Source organism: Typopeltis vanoorti, chromosome 10, assembly GCF_054136105.1.
Source record: "Typopeltis vanoorti isolate ZY-2024b chromosome 10, IOZ_Tvanoo_1.0, whole genome shotgun sequence".
Classification (NCBI taxonomy): domain Eukaryota; kingdom Metazoa; phylum Arthropoda; class Arachnida; order Uropygi; family Thelyphonidae; genus Typopeltis; species Typopeltis vanoorti.
This window is the reverse complement of record NC_143558.1, coordinates 111,923,293-111,944,980: the sequence shown is the minus strand read 5'-3', so window position 1 is coordinate 111,944,980 and position 21,688 is coordinate 111,923,293. Positions and strand designations below refer to the sequence as shown.

Sequence of the window (21,688 nt, the reverse complement as noted above, 5' to 3'; positions counted from 1 at the left end):
GTCCTTCCATGTTAAGATGCAGTCCATCTCTAGCATACAACTACCTTTTTCCTTCAAACACACTCCAAACATCAACAAATTCCAGACCTCTTTTTTTGCACATTCTTGCAATCATATCATTCATTATCATTGCTCGTCTACTTAACTCGTAATTGTCAAAACGAGGCAGAGCACACACACACACACACACACACACACACACACACACACACACACACACACACACACACACACACACACACACACACACACACACTATCCTCCCATTGACACTTTTCCTCTTCACAATATCTAATAATGTTCTTAAATCTTTTCCTACCCGATTTATACTACCTCTCAGGTCATTCGTACCCACCATAACTATCATCTTGTCTGCTTCATGCCCTCTCTTTATTGCTAAAGCCACTCTTTCTATTGTCCCATCAGCCAAGCACTCCTCATGCATACCACTCTCCATACCCCTTAATCATAGAATCACCATATATCTTACCACTCTTAACTTCTGAGAGTATGAGACTATTTTAACAATTTCTAAATGTTCATCTTGTTCTTTATATATCACTATGTAAACAAACAACAAACTACTCAGTTTAAAAATTTATTACATCACTATATATATTTTAGGCACCTTATTGAACAGCAACAATATTCAAAGGCAATTTCATACCCTTGGGCATTAAATTATTTTTAACTCCCCCTTTTTGTTTTTTTTTTTCTGAAAATATTACAGAAATGTCTGCAGTCATTAAATATTACACATGATGCACCTAAGAATCACATGAAAACAATACATTCAGTGCAACATCTTGCAGTTCTTTTGCATAACACCATGTTGTCTGAATGTTAACGGCACACAATCAGTAAAAATTCGGCAACATTTTTTGCATCAAAAATCACCAGTTTCATTATAGTCTGTAAGACACCTAATATATAATTTTTTCACATATGTCAAACAGCTGTAGATGTGCTATTAGTTTTACTATTATCTTGAGGTAGTGGTGCTGGTGAATTTTGTGGCATCCTGGGAGTACTTGTCATCTGATCACGGTTTCTGTTATCTAAAAAAAACAAACCACAATATTATGTATAATAATCTCTAGACTAAATGTTTCTTTATAACTAATAATAACACATCAGACTATGTTTGATTGAAAACAAATCCATTGTTTTCAATCATTGTTTTTTACAGTTTTGAATGGTTATAGAAATATCAAATTCTATTGAATTATTATTTTAATGCACTAAAAGAAATCTTTACTTAAAACCTATACAAAGTAATTTCTAGAGGATGCAAACAAAACAACATATGCAAAAGAGTCTGTAAAATTCCAGATTTACTAAAGCTTTCAAATTTTCAATGCAATCTTGGTGTGATCAGTTAAAGAGTTACCATACAATGTTTAAACATTTTTGCCAGTGTCTACTACAGCTGCAGGCAGAAAAATAAACTTAACATTATAAAAAGATGACCCAGTTTTTTATAACTGTAAAATGGAAATTACTATAATTTCAAATAGGCAGTAACTCTACTGCAATGCATATAATAAAAAATGTTTAATAAGAATAAATTATTAACAAAAAAAAATTAGAGAATGGATGACCTGACAGTTGCAGACAAGTTGCATACTAATATACATAATGCCATATATTGACTGGCAAAGAATAGAAGAAAGAAACCAGATATTAGTGACGTCACCTGAAGAGGACTTATTTTTGATTCATTTATAACCAATGCGTAAACAGAGAAAACAAAGATTAACAATGTATTAATACATTAATTACAGAGAGAGAGTTCGGTTTGCAGTATCCTCTTAAGTAAGATGATAGGATAGGATTATAATAAACTTTGTGGAAGTAGCAGGATCCATAAACCAAATTCCAGTTTGTTGCAGGTTTAGTGCAAATTGTGGGTAAACAGAGAACCAAATGAAAGCAGGCCAAAACAAATGAAGAAATAATACAACATATGGAATAAAGAAATACAGAGAGAGAGAGAGAGAGAGATGGTAAAATGCTAAGATTTCTTTTATTCAATTTAATTAAAAGTTATGAAATTTGTGTAGGTAACACATTCTGTGTTTGAAGGATTCTTTATCCATAATTTAAAACTATTCTGCTTTAGAACATTTGATTTTTTCAACTAAATTTTTGATTTCTATGGTGCCGTCTGTAGAGATTTAGTTCATTATGAAGATTTCAAGTAAGTGACATTAACTTTATGCTAATATAACATTTCAAAATTTATATGTTAATTCTGTATTTTCAGTTTTATAATTTCATATTCTTAGAGTGTTTTTCATTTATGCATGATTCCTGCCAGAGATTACATTATTCTCATCAATGTTAACGATTTCCTTTGTCAACATCATTTGTTAAAAAAGTCAGTTCAAAATCATGAAGGTTTTGAGCTTTTACAGCTTGTAATAGTGAGCTTAAAAAGCATCAGTTCTATGGAATTTAAGCTAGGACTTTGCCAAAGTTCATCACATCATATCATTTTATTATAGTTTGCTACGGTGGGTGTCTGCTATATAAACTGCTGACATTTGCTGCACTAATAGGAAAATAATTTTTTTGCTGTTTTTTCGCCAATATCATCATCATCATCATCATCAAATTCCTGCCATGTACCCTCAAGGGGTGTACAGGATATGACAGTACTACATGAAAAAATTACAGCATTACTAACTTCCTATCTACAATTTTCCTCCAAATCAGTCTGTTACTTGTCAAGACTCCAACATTATCAGATCTTATATTTCTATCGTCTAAGGCACTTTGTACCGTATCAATCCACCTATATCTTGGTCTTCCTCTGGGTCGTTTTCCTGCCAACCTGGCAGAGAACACTTGTTTTGCTAATCTTTCCTCTCCCATTCTATTTAAGTGACCATACCATCTGAGATTAGCTCTGCTAACGCATTCCTGGATGCTGACAATGTCAAGTTCTTTCCTAATATCCTCATTTTTAATATGATATTGCCATTGATGCCATCTGTTCACGCCTCTAATCTTTCTCAGGACTCTCATATCTGCGGTCTCTAGTCTTTGGTCAAGTGTTTTACTTCTGACCCAGCTCTCAGATCCATAAGTTAAAATTGGTTTGAACACAGTCTTGTATACAGCTAATTTAGTGTTCCGACTAATTTCTTTCTTATTCCATATGAATTTATTCAATTGACTTCCCACGATACCAGCTTTGCTGATTCTGTTGTCTATTTCTATATTTAGTTTACCATCTTCAGTAAAAATTGTGCCTAAGTAGCTGAAATGTTTTACTTGTTCCACAGGTTCTCCATTCACAACACAGTTGACATTTTCAATGATTCTGCCTATTTTCATTGTCTTTGTCTTTTTATTGGTGACCTTCATACCATATCTATTACAACAGCTATTCAATTTAGTCAGAGAATCTTGCAGACTTGTAGCGGATTTATTTAGAAGTATAACATCATCCGCATAAAGCAAAGAGCTGACATTAACATCTCCAATTTTGATATCAGGTTTAATACCACATTCCTTCATAATGTGATCCATATAGATAATGAATAACAGAGGGGATAATGTACATCCTTGTCTCACACCAGATTTAACATTAAACCATCTTCCTGTACTTCCTTCAATTCTAACTGCTGACTTACAACTCAAATAAAGACAAAGTATTGCTTGATATAATGCCCCATTGACACCATATAACTGCAGCGTATTGAATAGCTTCTCTCTTGGCACCTTGTCATATGCCTTTTCCAAATCGACAAAACTTAAATACAGATCTTTGTTATATTCCCATGCTTTCTCGACTATTTGTCGTAAAGTGAAGATCTGATCCTGACAGCCTCTATTTGGCCTGAATCCAGCTTGTTCTTCACCAAGCTTTTCTTCCACAATTCTTCTCAACCGTTTCTCAAGTATACTTGCATAGATCTTGCCAAGAACACTCAGTAGGGAAATACCTCTGTAATTCTCACATTCAGTTTTATGCCTTTCCACATTTCAAGCCTTTGATGGCTTTTTCTACTTCAAGTATGGATATGTATTCCTGACTGCATGCCTGGTCAGTGTTTTTTTATCACTGTGCTGTCATCACTGCTTGTTTCATTTAGCAGTTTTTCAAAGTAATTACTCCATACTTCAAGGATATCTTTTTCTCCTGTTTTCATTTCACCTTTATCATCTCTAATTCCTTTTACAGCACTCTTTCCTCCATTCCTAAGCTTCTTCAACAACCTCCAGAATATTTTGCCACCTTCTTGATATTTATTTTCTATATTCTTGCCAAAGTCCTCCCATGACTTTTGTTTAGCTAGTTTTACACACTGTTTAGCTTTCTTACATTTGTCTCTGTATTCTGTAAGAGTAAAAGCTGACTTATTTGCCAGGAACTTTTGATATGCTTTCTTCTTTTCCTTCACTGCCTCTTTAACTTCCTGTGTCCACCAGGGAGTTCTGATTTTTTTATCCTTACAGACAACCTCACCACATGCCTCTCTGGCAGAATCAATCAATGTTTCCTTCAGAGTTTGCCACTGAATCTCCAAGGTTTGATTCCTGTTCTCAAACTCTTTCATTTTCTTTTCAATAATATTTCTGTATTTTAGTCTACAGTTTACATCTGAGAGCTGCTCAACTTTTATTCGCTTTAAAACTTTCTTACATGTTATTCTTTTCAATATGAAATTCAATTTTATCCTGCTCAAGACTAAATAGTGATCACTTCCAATTTCAAATCCTCTGTACACTCATGTGTCCTGCACCAGGGAGAAAACATCACTATCAACAATAACATAGTCAATGAGACTTTTCTTATTCCTAGCCTCTTCTCTCCATGTGAATTTGTGCACATTTTTATGTTGGAACATGGTGTTAGTAATAACCAGTCCATGTCCTGAGCAGAAATCCAACAGATATTTGCCATTATTATTAGCTTTGCTCTTTTCTCCAAATTTTCCCAAAATATTTTTGAATGTCTCACAATCATTTCCTACTCTACTATTTAGATCCCCAACAAGGACCAACTTTTCCTTTTTCATTGTGTCAGTTGCTTTTTCTAAAGCCTCAAAAAATTCCTCCACTTCTACCTTAGTAGAACCTTCTGTGGGACCATAGGCACAAATAAGTGTCATTGTCCAGTTCCCCATTCTCATATTTGCCCACATTACTCTACTTGAGACTGACTGCCATTCAAGAAGATTAGCCTCGTATTTTGTGTTGAATACTATGGCTACTCCTTCTTTTCCTTGATTGTTATTGCCTGAATATAACATTTTGTATTTATTGCTCAGAAAGATCTCACCAGTTTTGGTCTTTTTTGTTTCAGTCACCCCTATTATGTCGATCTGGTACTTATCTAATTCCTCAGCTAGCTCCATTTCTTTGCCATTCAGGCTTCTTACGTTGATAGTACCGATCTTTAACTCTGGTGATGTTGAGTTGGGGTTTGTTTTCAGATTTGTTCCAGTAGCTGACTTTTCGCTATTCGCCCTGGTTCCCTGGCGAAAACAACGGGGGCCTTGTTTAACCGGGCGACGCCCCAGCCGGCATGAAATTTTGTCATGTTGTACCATCATTTTTTATTTTGGTTTAACCAATAAGAATACAATTTGGTCGGCTAAATCCCAAATTGCCAGCCCATCCTCGTTCGTTCAGTATCAAAGTAGATACCCAACAGGGTGCACTACGAGAAGGTGAGGATTGGACATTAGGTCAGAAGCCCTGATCGGTTCTCCGCATTCCTTTACTATCATCAAAGTATATGAAAGAGATTTACACAAAAACAAAACATTAATATTATTTATAAATTCACTAAGCATATGAATTTTTTTCTTAAGTGATATGTGCTATATGGCATTTTACAGTATTGATATCCACATCCACACTTTTGGGCTATTCATAGTACTTTATGATATCTAATGAGATCTCTAAATGTTGCTTAAAGTAAGTCTGTTGACATGATTCAGTGTCAGGTGATTGCATTTTTTTATAAGAATTAGTTCCCAAACAACACATTTTTGCTTGCAATCAAAGTGTACAATTGCATCATGCTAGGCCACTGTATCTTTCTCATCTCCACTTTTTTAAAAAAATTTATTGTTTTAACCTGCACATACTATTCTCGTCTTTTCTATGCTATTCCATCGACTATCTGGTATTCAACCTTCCTTACCTCAAAAGAATTTAGCAATTCCAGTAGGGTTCTAATATAATTCACTGGCTTAAAAGCAACTTTATGATATCTGCAAATTTTTACTTCCTATATGTTCACATAAAACAGAGTGAATGCTTCCTTCTTCCATATGCGAGTATTTAATATTCTTATCATTCAAAAATCCCTCTTCTTTATGGTAATCTTGCCTATAGGAAGTCAATCAACTTATAGTAAATTACTTGCTATGATGGAAATAAAGTCAAGGAAAAAGAAGATACTTGTTACAGTGGATTTGGAAAGCTGTATATGCAGCTTTCTAAATCCACCGTAACAAGTATCAGTATTATTCAGATATCAGTAAATTTATCAGTAAATAAATTACAAGTATCCACTGTAATATTTATTTTAACCTGTTCCAAAAGACAGCAGAAAAGAAATTAATGAGGGTGGAGGGAAGAGATTTGTGTGAGTATCAGTTAACCAAAATCATGGAAATATCAGCAAAAATTGATGCTGGTGTTATAGAAAACAGCAATCTTTTGTGCTAAGTCAAGCATTTTTAGGAAAGCATCATAAAAACCACTTCAAATGTGAGAATATCAAGAGAAAATCTAATTCCTTGGATGCTGAGGTGCCAAGAAAGACTGCAGGTGAAAGTTACCCCCCCCCCCATACAAAAAAATCTGATCTTGCCAGAGATTTGGGTTTTTTCAAAAGGAAGACAGACTATAATAAAATAAATATTCTTTTCTGAAAGAAATTATGCAGCATTGGATTTTAACAGTGAAATTAACAAGGTTATCAGAACCCTTTGAACAATGGTTTGAAGATCACAATTTTGGTTTTTAGAAGTTAATAGTCTGGAAACTTTGGTGATTTATCTGGTGCAAATTTTTAAAATGGGAAAGAGTATTGCAACATGCCATAAGCAAAATTGTGGATTAGCACATGCTTTTCAGAATTTTTATTGAAAATTTTGAAAAGCATGTGCAGTGGCTCGAATGATATCCCCACCAGATAGTTAATTCGTTATGTTCAGTGTATAGGTGCACAGTGTGGCATGGCAAAGTCCCATGTTTTTAGGAGTAGCATTCAGCATTCTCCCTATGAGATCTTTTATAAGCGCAGCATGCCCGACCTGGTCCCCCACCAATTACCCATGACCTTGAATAATATTTTTTTAAACATTTTTAAACATTTTAAATATTCACTTAAACATTTTCAAAATGGGCAGAAATCACATTGCATCAACAACTCTCAATGGCCATTGTAATGCTTTATTTTAATTAGACAGCTGGATGGTCCATGCAAGTTCTGAATCAACTGTTTCAATATCTGGCCAAAATGGTCGCACCATATGGGACATCTGGCACAGTGCACACTGAGACATATCATAAGAAGCCCCGACACTGGTCTGGGTTTAACCATTGAATCACTAGACAGATCCACTCAAACCCGTTGCAGTGTCATACTGCTTCGGATCCCTGTCTGACTAACCCAGTCATCAGAGCCAATTCCTGTCCAGAGGTTACTACATATCTATCTTACTGACTTCTCTTACCTACGTTACTCTATTTGCACTAGAGACTGTTCACCTTGGAGACCTGCTGTGGATATGAAAATATGCTAATATGTAAGCTAGCCAAGATTGGGACAGAGGGGGATCATGTCACATATGCAAAATCAGATAAAGATCCAATGTTCAACCTGGCCACATCCATGGCAGGCTCTGACCTGGCGTTAATGATGTTACAAACAATCTAGCAGTAATCTAATGCAACAGGTCAGCATTATTATGCGGCAAGTATGGCTGACAGTCCCTAAGTTAAATTTTGTTAAATGCATGCCTTAAGGTTCTAATGTGGGATATGACTGAACTTCTCTAAGTCAGAATCCCATCTAGCCATTGGAACAATACCCTTCGTGCATCATATGTTGAAAAGCACCACTAGCCGAAGTTAGTTTCATGCTGTTATGGTGCATCTCTCTCTCTCTCTCTCTCTCTCTCTCTCTCTGCTAGTGAGGACACTAGAACAGAAGCATTAAGGTAGCTGTCAAGACATTGTAGTGGCAATTGCTTCCTATGTTGCACCATTTAGGTGTGATGTGCAGTTACCAAACTATCTACAGACAACCTAGGTACCGGTATGTGTGTTGTGCTTAGAAGAGCAGTCACCCCACTCTGTGATCTAATAAAACTACTCTGAGATTTTTTTTTTTTTTGTAGGAATCTATTGTGAAAAAAAAAAAAAAAAAATAAGATGCTCAGTTTAGTAGACTAATAATTATATAAGCAAAACAAACCAATATTAGAATGAGTCAGTGGTGCATGAATGATTTTATCCTCTAATGATAAAGGAGACCTCAAAAGTATAGTTTTATTGAGAAGATCAGATCCAATTAGTTTCATGGTCATTAATTCAACTGTAATTACCTTGTATACCTTGTACATAGTTTTTTTTTTTGTTTGCTTAAATATACTTTTAATTTGGTACTGAATCAATAACTTCCTGTATTCCAAAAACTAATTGAGTTTAAAGCATTGCACAAATTGGTCATTGATCATAAATGATCATAACATTCAGTACAAGCACAAAGATGTGTTAAACATAAGCTGGTATATCTTATAGGATATATGAAGTGTGTATAAACACATATCCAACAACACATGTAATGTGTATTCAGTTAGCAGAAGACACATCATGTGAGGGAAGCTTCCATAATAAGCCTTCATGCCAATCAAATGGATTACATTTGAATGGGTTTGGTGTTGGGCATTTAGAAAGGCTATTGTTTTCTGAGAAGGCACAGAATCAAGAAGTTAATTAGCAAATGATCAAAGTCTACAGCACAAATCAACATATTGTACAGCAGGAGGAAGATGGATATGAGGTTGAAGATGTGGTTGTAGCAGCACAAAGATAGAATGCATAAAGGCGAGGATAAGACAGATAAGAATGGAAATCATAGCCAGGATCAGGGAAATGGGAGTGGTCAAAGCGGAGAGAGAGAGAGAGAGAGGTGTAGTATAGCAGCTAGAATAGAGAATGTTGGTGCTGGCAGAATGGCCTCAAGCACATAGTGATAGTTATGTTTATACATAAATGTAAGGAGCATTCGAAACAAGAGAAGAACTGATTTTGTGGCATTAATTGATATGGTATACCCAAAAGTAATTGGAATAAGTGAAATTTAGTTGTCTGATGAAGATGTGATGTTGGAAATAAAATTAGAAGGATAGAGATGTGAAAAGAGGAGGGAGTGCTGTTAATGACTGCAGAGGAATTGTGTCTGCAAAGTGTGGAAGTTGATGGTGCATGCACAGCTTTTGAATCTGTGTGGTGTGAAGTTGAAATAAACAGATTAGTTCTGATAGGATGCTGTTATAGGCCAGGGAATGCAGAGAATACTGATTGTGAAATGTTTAGGCAAATTAGTTGGGCATGTAAAAAGAAGGTGATCCTGATGGGAGACTTTAATTACAGAAATATAAACTGGAAGGAGGATATAGTGTATGGGAACAAGGAGAGCAAGTTTGTGGAATTTCAGAGAAATAAGTATCTTAAGCAGCACGTGACTAAAGAAACTAAATGCTTTAATGTTTTGGATTTGGTGATAACTTCACAAGATGTAGTTGATAATGAAGTGTTGACACTGCCACTGGTTGGTGAGAGTGATCACGAGGTACTTGTTTGGGAAGTGCAGTATCTGACAAAAGCAATGTATGACTGCACAACGAGGGTTAAGCGAGTAAACAGAGTGGGAGTGAAATGGATGAACAGCGAAATCAAGGAAGCTGTGCTGGAAAAGAAAATGTTATGGAGGAGGTATAAGACAGTTGGTGGTGAACAGATCCATGAAGAGTATAAAGTGAAGGTTAGAAAGGTGATGAGCATGGTAAAGAAAGAAAAAGGTGCACTATGAGAGGAGATTGGCTGGTCAGGCCATGGTTAACTGAAGGGAATTTTTCCACTACATGGCAAGCAAGAGGAAGAATAATTATGGCAGACTAACAGCTGCAAAGGATATAGTGGAATTATTGAATGAACACTTTATCAGTGTATATCATACTGGCATAAATGATCTGGTACAATATATAGAAGAGAGGCAAGTATTAGGAGAATTGGGAGTGAAAGAAACAGAGGTGTATCAAGATGTTGGTTGGGTTAGATGTGAATAAAACTGTGGGAACGGATGATATATCACCACATATTCTTAAGGAATGTGCACCACAGTTGGTTATGCCCTTGACCTGGTTATTTAATGAAAGTCTTGCAGTGGCTAGGATTCCTAAGGAGTGGAAAGAAGGCAAAATAGTACCACTCCACAAGCATGGTTCTAAGACGGAAGTCTCCAACTATAGGCCAGTCTGTATAATATAACTGCAGTTGTGGTTAAGGTGTTAGAGAGATTGGTAAGGAATACAATACAGAATTGGGTTGATGGATATAGCATTCGTTATTATGGCCAGCATAGATTTGTAAAGGGTAGGTTCTGTTTTAGTAATTTACTTGCATTTTATGATAAGGTGATGAGCGTGTTAGAGAAGGGAGAATCATATACAGTGATATTCTTAGACTTTGCAAAAGCATTGATAGATTACCACATAATAAGTTGCTGGGCAAACTGCAGAGGATGGAAATAGATAGTATATTGGTTAAATGGATCAGAGAGTGGCTCTCTGAACGTTACCAGCAGGTTGTGTATGATGGAGCAGTGTCTCAAAAAAGAAGGGTAATTGGTGGTATGCCCCAGGGTTCTGTTCTTGGGCCCCCCTGCTGTTGTTTAACAATGATATTATGTTTGTCCACATGATATCACTTGTTAAAAACAATATATCATGTGGACTGAACAGGGATCTTCAATTATTTGCTGATGATGCAAAGTTGGGAAGAATTATAAGTAGCACTGCTGATGCTGAATCCCATCAGGAAGATTTGAATAGACTTTTTACTTGGACAAAAGAGTGGGGTTGTAGTTTTAATATCAACAAGTGCAAGGTGTTGCATTTTGGAGTGTGGAAATATAAGCTGTGTACTATATCACTTGTGCTGTACTGCAGGAAGTGGATGAGATTAGAGATTTGGGAGTGATGGTTGACAGTAGACCGAAGTTTAGACGGCATATTGCTAGTGTTGCAAAGGATGCACATTGTAATGATGCTATGATAAGAAGTACTCTAATCAGAATAAGGAAGTGTTGTGTCACTTCCTTATCCTAAAAGGCACTGGTCAGACCACACTTAGACTATTGTGATCAGATCTGGTCGCCTGGTTTTCAATGTGATGTGGAAACATTGGAGAGGGTCCAGAGATGAGTGACTAAGACAATATCAGAAGTTCGGAATGCTGGCTGTGGAGAGAGGTTGAAGAAATGTGGATTGCAGAGTTTGGTGGAGAGGTGATATGATAGAGATGTTTAAGTTAGTGAGAGGATTTTATCAGATTAATCCAGAGGGGATTATAAAAAGAGTAGACGGTGAGAGGGGAAGAACCAGAGGTCATTCCTGGAGGTTATGTAAAAGCATGGTGAAGAAAAAGAAGGGTGTGAGGAGTAGATTTTTTACATGGAGAATTGTCAGTGAATGGAATGCATTACCAGAATGTGTTGTTAATTCAAGGAGTGTTAAGGATTTTAAGATTCTATATGATAAATATGTTGCTTGTCAGTTGAATAAAACTCCCATGATGTGTCTGTCGACTTCATGGAGGGTGTAATAATAATAATAATAAAATTTCTCAGATATCATGAACAAATTATTTGAGATTCCCCAACCTTTTCCATGGTATTTGTCCAAAGTGGATGATATAAGCAAGAATTTGATCACATGTTTAGGCTTAAGTGCTGTGTGGAACTCGTGTTAGATGTTCAATCTCCCTACACAAGATTGGATGAAATAAACAAAACTGCCTTAGGATATTTCAAGCATCAAAACATCAGCAACATTTTGTTTTTTATCATGCAATAATCCTACACTGTTTTTAATCCCTTAATGACAATTGTAGAGCTATTAATGGATTAAATGTAACAGAACAACATTTGAATCTACTTGATAGTTAAAATATTGCTTGATATCCTTTATCAGAAATTGTCATTCGATATTTTAACTTTTTGCTTTACAGTTTATTTTGTTTGTTCACAAGAGATAAAGAATTATACTTGTGTAAAAAAAAAAATAAAAAAATAAATTTTCATTTTGAAAAGTGACAAGAGATCAGCTTTAGTAATGATAAATTTACCATATTTTACTTTTTGTATCAGTGCAATGAATTAATTTTTTCCATTATATTGGCAATATTGCAGAAATTATTTTCATGCTATTTTGTTTGTTTATTTTGTTTGTTCACAAGAGATAAAGAATTATACTTGTGTAAAAAAAAAAATAAAAAAATAAATTTTCATTTTGAAAAGTGACAAGAGATCAGCTTTAGTAATGATAAATTTACCATATTTTACTTTTTGTATCAGTGCAATGAATTAATTTTTTCCATTATATTGGCAATATTGCAGAAATTATTTTCATGCTATTTTCATATGAAAATCATTATATTAATATTTATAAATACCATGTTTTCAGATAACATTTACTGAAATATTTTTGATTATTTCCCTCCCCCCCTTTCCTTGCAAAATTTCATTATATGGATTATTATCATGCTTACATGATAATGCTTACAGTTGTTCAGTTTTTATGAACAACCAATGATGTTGGAAAGCAAGCAATTTTCATTACTTGCTTTTCAAATGACTTTTTTAAAAAAAAAACAAAAAAAAAAAACCAAATAAAAGTAAACAGATATATATATCCAGTAATATATCATTAGAATCTCAGTATACCTTCAGCTCAAAATTGCAACAGATGATTTTCTTCTTTTTTGTAGACTGCACATTTCAATAATAATATCCAATGCATAAATACAGCATCAAGATATGGTGAAAATATTTTCACTTGGTTATAAATTAAATTAAAGATGCCAAGAAATGATATCTTATTTCGAACTGGTTGGTTTCCTTCAGAGACCACCATATAAGTAAAGGAACTTCTTCAAAAACTAGGTGATCCCTTTAAACCTCAATGAATGATTCAAGGAATCATTTTAACTCATAACTCAATGGTGGTTCTACTCAGTGAGAAGCTTACTACTACTGAGTGCTGCTATTCCATGGAAAAGTATCCACCAATGCAGCTCCAATAAGGACCACATCAGTCGACCCTCCCTCCCAGGAAGCCGAAGAGAGCATAAAGCATTCAATATCAAAGCAATTCAACATCAGAAAGATGGATTTTTCATAAGTGAACTCTCAGTCGGTGCATAAAAGTAATTAATAAATAAAGAGCCATAGGGCTTCATTTTGATTATGTAAATTATATATAGAAATAGTGGATATTAAAGATCCAATATTATTTCCTAACTGCATGTATGCAGAAACTATGAAAGTTTCGTAATGTTTCGTAGTACATTCTGCTTGAAAATAATGTGGAATCTTTAATATCCACTATCTCTATATAATTTATGTTGCTAAAATGAAGCCATACGGCTCTTTCTTCATTAATTACATACCTAGATATTGTTTGTATGAAGATGCTTTTATCAACTACAATACACTTAATATTAAATACATTTGCCCATAATTTTAAACCATAGACTTAATTTATTTCTCTGCAATTAAAAGCAATACTAATATTAATCTAATATTAATACTAATATTATCAATTATTCTTTTTATTTATGAATCTTAAAAGAGCCTCCATAGCTCAGTCAGTATAGACGAAGCCCTTTGGTCAGAAAAACCTGGGTTTGATTCTCGTCCATGATGTGAGGAACCTTTATCTGGTCTCTTTCGACTAAAGTTGAGTAAGCCAGTCTCAAACGGTGGTACAGTACTCCCAGAAACTCGAGATTTTTTGTCCTTCAGAACAGGAAAACCGGCCCCATGAACACACACACTTCTACAGAACAAAAATACCTGACCCCCCCCCAACATCAAGCACTGCGACAAGTCGGTTGGGATTGTGTGCGCAAGGTTGCATTATGTAAAAAGGTCGACTCTAAAGGGATGGGATAAAGCACAAGAGAAAGAAGAATTTATGAATCTTAAAAGTAATGTTTGTTTTAAAGATTTCATTGATATCTCTGAAATTTCTCTTTAAAACACATAATGTGTTAAAAGTCTTATCATTTGCCTCAATTCCTTAAAAAAAAAACTGACTAATGCATCTACTATCTTGAGCCTGGGAGATTGACAGCCTTGATTTTTGATTAATTTTCTTCACTTATCATGTCATCACCATCATCATATTTATCATCATCTTTGTTGAGCCCACCATCTACGATATCACCATTTCATAGCAAGACCACTAGTTAATAAGTTATTGACTCATACAAATTCATTGATGTCATTATTAAAACCTAGAACATTGTTATGGAGCAACTATTTGGATAATGGTAAGTTGTCTTATTTCTTTTCATCATCTTCATCTACAATTTAAATTTTATTTGAATTGAATTTTGATTTCTTGAAGCAGTTGGATATGATTTTCGAAGTAACACAGACACATTATTTGGTAAATGTATAGCATCCAATATCGATATAGACTTGCTAAGTTTCTGTGACATAACATATCTTTTATAAAAACCTTTTAAACTCTTAATTACACCCATGTCCATTGGTTGCAAAATTACTGTTTCGTTGGGAGGAAGAAACATTACATTGGACAAATTTTGAATCTGGGGATGTCAGGAAAGTTATCAACTAACAAAATATTTTTCTTCTTTTCAAATAGCTCTTTATTCTATTCATGTAAGTCTGCTGAAAATTATCCAAAGTCATCAAAACTTTCTTGTTCGCAGTGTAATCCACAAGAGGTTTCCTTATGTTTTTGAAATACCGAGGTTTTAATGATTTTCTAATAACAAACAGCATCTTCTATCAGTTCCTGCCATATTTGCACATATGAGCACTGTCAAGTGAGTTTGATTTCTCTCTGATAAATATGATTAGTGCATATGCTCTAATCATATTTCTTGTAACAAGATAACCATTCTGCCTTTGTACGAATACCCATTCTGCAAAGGGATTTTCCAATTGCAGCCATCGGGTGATCCCTGTTCTCATTGCACATTTTTTCTTTGGCAATTTTTTTAAAATATCTTCTTTCTTCCTCCATTCTCTTACCATCTTTTTGGTTATATCAAACTATCATGCAGCAGCACACTTATTAGTTTGCTTTGCCATTTCAATTACCCTTGTTTTAAATCGAACTTCATACTTTCTTTGTTTTGTTGCTGGTTCCATGATTTTAAATGATAATTTTAATAATCCTAAAATTAAAAAAAAAAATGCAAAATTAATAATTAATTAAAATTGGGGCTAATCACTTTTAATTAGGGTAATTCGCATAAAGACTAAATCTATGCTATGCATAGATATAAAAATAACGGATATAACAACAATACCTAACGTTGCATTAATACAAGAAAGAAGAAATTGGGGGATCGTCTTATACAACCAACATAACCTTTAAACCTAAAAATAGCCTAAATTTTAGGCCTCGTCTTATACGCCAACATATACGATATATTTAATTTTGTCCAGTCTGTAGCTACTTGCCACTGGAAAGTGGGTGAGCATATTTGTCAAGCCCTGACACACACACACACTAGTATTCATGATTTTGTTTCCATTTTATGCATGTTCACTCATTTTTAGTTGCACTAACTGCACTTTGATGTTTGATATTCTTCCACACAAGATAAATATCACCAAGGTTTTATCTATTATGACCAGTTATGTCATATTATTTTTATTCATTCCATCATACCAACATGTTTTGGAAATCTACCATTCTCTTACACAAGAACAAGTGACATATTCAAAATAAAAATTATCACTAGAAAGCATCTCTGCTTGCCAACCAACAGAACATGGGTTGTGTTCCACCATGAGCATAAATATCTGTGAATGCCTTTAAGCAGTGGATGATTTTCATTACCTGGTGCAAGACCACCACACAGCATACCGGATGCCTAAAGTGCCTTGAAAATTACAGTTTGACATTTAATGCTATTAGTTTTGAAGCTATTGCTATTAGCTACGTTACTAATAGAGGTTTGTAACCTTCCAGGGGTTGGATTCTCTCTCTCTCACACACGTGCACACACTTGTGTGTTTTAATTGAAATATGTAAATTTGAGAGTTGATAATATTTTCATTAGATTTTTTAAATGTTATTTTTAATGTCAACTCTCCCAACTCATGAAAAGTACAGTTAAGAATGAATCAACCATGAGCTGCTCTGAAAAGAAGAGTGCTTAATGATGACTCAATAAAGCATTCAAATCATGGAAGTGGCACCGCTGCAGGCAATGAAATTTCCCTCATCCTAAGTTGTCCTAAAGTTAATATCCAAATGCTCTCAATCTGACCATGTACTACATCTAACTTTCTGGACAAAGCCCTGGAGCTGTGCAACACTTGAATACAGGAATTCAAACATACTCTTTTAATATTAGTTAATGAATGAATTTTGTTTAAATTCAAATCAAAATAAAAATTACCAAGGTTAAAAACACACACACACACACGTCCAAAACTGGAAGGAGTTTCCCAAAAGGTCCACACCATAGTGGGACCTTCAATGACACATTTGCAAGCAAAGTGAGGGTATTACAACCCCCCCCCCCCCCACACACACACACATTGAACTTGTGGACTGTCATGACCAAATAACCTGACTGCAAAGAACTCTAATTGTGCTATGGTATGGTGATTAATACTATCTACACAAGTTTGCTACATCTATCTATCCACTGCATGTATTCTCTGGCTGTGAAAAAAAAACCTAAGTTTCAGGAAGGGAAAAAACTCTTCATATGAAAAAAAAATAAAAATAAAAATAAATTATGGCTCATTTTTCTACTGAGAAACCGTTATTGAATTTTGTTTGCATCCTAGATGAAATTCAAACCCAAGTCTTTACAGTCAAAGGGTATCACCATCAAGCACACTATTAGCTACTCCAACAACTCAGTAGTAAAAAAGAAAAGTGCGGTACATACATATAATCTACTTGAATAATGTAATGAAAAATAGAAAATTGAAAAAAAAAAAAAAAAAAAATTTAAGCATTCTCACCCATTCTATGGTCTGTCAAACCTGAAGGTAAATGTTCTCTCCTATGCATTACACCAGGATGAGGTGCAAGTGGAGGAGGTGGTGGTACAGGAGGAAACCTTGCTGTGAGCGGGGGTAAAGGAAAAGGATAACCATATGGTCTAGGTGGAGGAATGTCATGAAAACGAGGAAGAAGGTGAGGAGGAGAGCAACTTCTAGAATCACGTGAATTCTGTTCTTGAGGGGAAGAAGAAGACTGATCTGGATCTTTATCATATGGAGAAATAGATTGGCATCTGTGTGGAGATCCACGATCTTGTTCATACTCATGTGACATTACTCTTCTTTCTGATGGATGAAAATTAGGTGGAGGTCCAGTATTAAGAAGGACACCTGGTGGAGGAAGTCGCCATGGCTGTGGTGCAAATGGATGTGGATGAAGGAATGGTGGTAGAGGGTGGATGTGATCTAATGGAGGTGGTGGCAAAGGTCTGTTTGAAGGTAGAGATCCTGAGTTGGTTGGTTCCAACAGATGATGGGGCAATGAAACAGATGAAGATTTTTCTAGGGAATCTGTCATTTCTGGGAGATAATTAGTGGAATGCGATGCATCAGCAGCAGTGGAAGTAGAGAAATCTATATCAAAATGGAAAAAAAAATTAAATCACAAAATAAAGAAGTTGTTAAATAAAAACTTTTATGAAAATTATATTTTATCACACATGAAATAAAACTATATAACATGCCAACAATATGTTAAAAATTAATTGTCTATCTTTTTTTTTTATATTAAAAAATAGTTTTCGGAATCTTCATTTCCTTTAAATCATAACTGAAACACTTGAAGCACAGAAATTCCCAAAAATTAGTCCACTGATGCCAAATTTCTATTTTTCATATTCAAATTTCATGTTCTAAATTGTTTTTGATGGCTAACAAAGCTAATAAACTTTTATGTGACAAATGTTATGAAAAAGTTCCCAAAAAACAGTACGCATGGCTATTATCAGTAGGCATGGGATAGATCAGGGTTTCCCAAATCGTGTTCTGCAGAAAGTGAATAAGTGTTCCGTGATGTCAGTGACCAAGCCGTGTATTTTTAAACATGGAAATAATTCGGGAACGGGAATACCGATTTTTATAACCAGTGATAAAAATTGCCTGCAAGCCGGCTGATTACAACAATGGTGATGTATCCTTTGTTTTCAAAACTGAACGAAATAACATCTGTGTTGCAGATGTTAGTGACCAATTAGCAAGGAAGTATAAAGAAAATTTTTCCACTGAAATTGAAGATCAAGGTAGTCTGTATCCGGTTCTTAAATCTAGTAATACTGAATACTTTCTTTGCAAGTTCATATTGTAGGGTGAAAGTGCTTGTTTTGAAACCATAGTGCCGTGATTTTTTTAAAAGTTATTGCCTACAGATTTAAATTTTAGCATGAATAAGAGACAAGGGATTTTGTTTAATTTTGGTGTTAAGAAATCTCTTATTGAAGGTGTTTGTGTTGCAACAGATAGCGATTCATCCACCTCCAGCCCCTACAAAGCAATCTCCAGGATGTACAAAAGGAGGGGGGGGGGGAAACTACCAGCACACAAGAGAAAAAGTCTGCATTCTCTCATAAGTACTTATAATATTATAAATTTTTGGTGATCAGAATGGGATATGTCAATGAAAATCAGCACAAATTAATTTAAGGATGCACAAGATTTCATTAGTCTAGTGATTGATAACTGATTTAAATGTAATTTTATATTTGTCAACATGTCACACCGTATACATAAGTGTACTAATACTCTTTATGATTATGCCATAATTAATTATTAATACATTACAAAATAACCAAGGTGTTCTGTGAAAATTTCAGGATTTGTGAAGTGTTCCATCATAGGAAAAATCTGGGAAATGCTGGGATAGATAAGTTAATATTGCTGGTGAGAATATAAAACAAAATGTTTGTAAATTTTTATTTAAAAAAATCAAAGTGCACATATACACTTTTTACTAAAGTTAGATGGAATAAAACAGTTAAGTCAGAATTTCTACTTCTTGTTTCAAGAAAGTTGAGAAAGAATGCTCTGAAAGACTATTGACCATAACAATTTTTAAAGTTAAAATCCAAGAGGTCAGTGATTTGCTTTCTTATTATTATTAAGAGAAACCTCCAGAGAGTCAGGTACTAATAGAGAAATGCCATACTATGCACACCAGATGTTATACCTGTTCTTCAATTCGTTCACAATATTTGCACACACCATATCCAATGGCAATCCATTCCATTCACATACTGCTCTATGAGAGAAAAATCTAGCCCTCACCCCTTCTTGATCGCATTCATTCTCAATTTCCAAGGATGCTCCTGTGTCCTTTCCCACCCTCCATAAATGAAAACTTCTATCTACAGAAATCCTGTATGACCCTTTCAGAAGTTTGTCTCAATCACATCACCCCTCTTTCTCCTGTTTGCTAGTATCCGCAGTCTACAGATTCCCAATCTGTCTTCAAAATCAGTATTCCACAATCCTGATAACATTTTTAACACTCTCCTTTGCATTCTCTCTCTCTGCTGAATCAGAATCACAGTGGAAACTGACTGCCATTTTCACATGCCTACAGTTCTAATCAGGAGTGCTACATATCAGTAGCACACCTCTCTTTGCAGTATCAGCAAATACTGTATGTTGTATGTCAAATCTTTCCTAATGTTATTTATGTAAAGATTATATAATAATAGACCAAGCTGATTCACATGGCACAACACTAACTACCTTAAATCTTGTAGATTCACATCCCCCCCCCCCATATACAACTTTCTGATATCTGTCGGTCAGCCATCGATGCCAATAATTTATAATCCATTCCCATATTCTCCAATTTATGCAAGTCTTTCATGCTGTATTCTGTCCTTAGCAAAATCCAAAAGTATCATGGTATATCCATCCCCCTTGTCTAGCTCAATGGTAATGTTATTATAAAATGTGAGCAAATTGCTCAAACATGATCTTCCCTTAGTAAACTCATGATGTTCATTGTAAAGTATAAATTTTTCTGTCAATCCATTTTTTTATGCAAGCCCCAACCAACTTTTCCAAAATCTTCACCACCACCATTTTCAGAGATACTGATAGGTTGATAGTTGGATACACCGTCCTTGTTCAATATGATTACCATTCCTGTGGAATCATCCCTGTTCGGAGATTCAAATTATATAGCCTTGTCATAGGAATAGCTACTACAGCTGAACACTCTTTTATCATCTATGTTGATATCCTATCTGTGGAGCATCTTTTTATATGCTTCATTCTTTTTATTTGTGGCCATGCACATTCTTCATCAAACCAATCTTTATTCTGGGATTTTTAAAATTTACCCAAGACAAAACTTGCCACTTTAAATATATTTGTTTTCAGTGCAGACTAAAATTCTTCCAAAGAACTAACGCCTGTAGTTTCAGACAATGATTTTTCAAGTAAGATCATATATTCATTTTTGTATATCTCATCTTTTAATTTTTCACATTCAAATTTTTCCAAACTCCACATTATTTTTTTGGCATGAGAAATCTTTCCATGTAATTTGGCTACAATTAAGTAATGATCAGAGTCAATGTTCACCCCTCTACAAGTTCTTACATCTAACAGGTCAGCTTTATCCCTTGCATCAATTAAAATGTGATCAATTTGGTTTTGAGTGTTTCCATTTGGTGACCTCCAAGTTGCTTTATGAATGTTTTTATGCTGAAAAAATACTGCCAATTACCATATTGTGTGAAGTAGCATAATCTACAAACCTTGCTCCATTATTGTTGGTAATTTCATGTAGGCTATATGTGTCAACAACTGGCTGAAATTCAGCCTCTTTTCCCACTTTGGCAATCAAGTCTCTAGTGACTATCTTAATATCACTAGCTAGGGAGCTACCAAAAAGTCTATCCAAGTCTTCGTTGAATATTTCTTTTTCATCATCGTCCTTCTCTTCAGTTGGTGCATATGCACAAATAATACTATAATTAAAGAACTTTCTTCTGATTCTAATTTTACATAGTCTGGGTGACTGGGCTTTAAAGTCCATTACAAAATATTTAAATCTTTTTGGTGTGATTTTCTTTCTTGACTACTTGTATAATAACTATAACACTTTTTTTTTGAAGGTTAGTCACAAGTGAGTTTTAATTTATCGTTCTACATTATTAAAACACTTAAGGAATTGAACAACGTAGTGCCTATGTGCACGTAACTTTTTTTGTAAGTTCCTTTAGAAGATGGCAACGTGACGTTGCCGAAATATCGGAAAATATTTATTAAAGTTTAATTTAATTTATATCCTTAACTATGTTGTTCAATTCCTTAAGTGTTTTAATAATGCATAACCAACGTATAAGCCTGTCTACGAATATCGTTCTACATGTTTCACCGATTTTTGCT

General features: G+C 34.6%; 1 protein-coding gene across 2 annotated transcripts in view; it reads right to left on the bottom strand.

The window, feature by feature from the left end:
* Positions 1-582: 582 nt before the first annotated feature.
* Tango1 (transport and golgi organization 1) overlaps positions 583-21,688 on the bottom strand; it is a 395,672-nt gene continuing 374,566 nt past the window's right edge. For both annotated transcript variants that reach the window (XM_090398800.1, XM_090398801.1), the window contains exons 23-24: positions 17,282-17,896; positions 583-1,058 (exon numbers count right to left, since the gene is read on the bottom strand). In XM_090398800.1, coding sequence (XP_090254926.1) covers positions 949-1,058; positions 17,282-17,896 — 725 coding nt within the window. In that variant the 3' untranslated portion in view covers positions 583-948. The remainder of the gene's footprint in view (positions 1,059-17,281; positions 17,897-21,688) is intronic.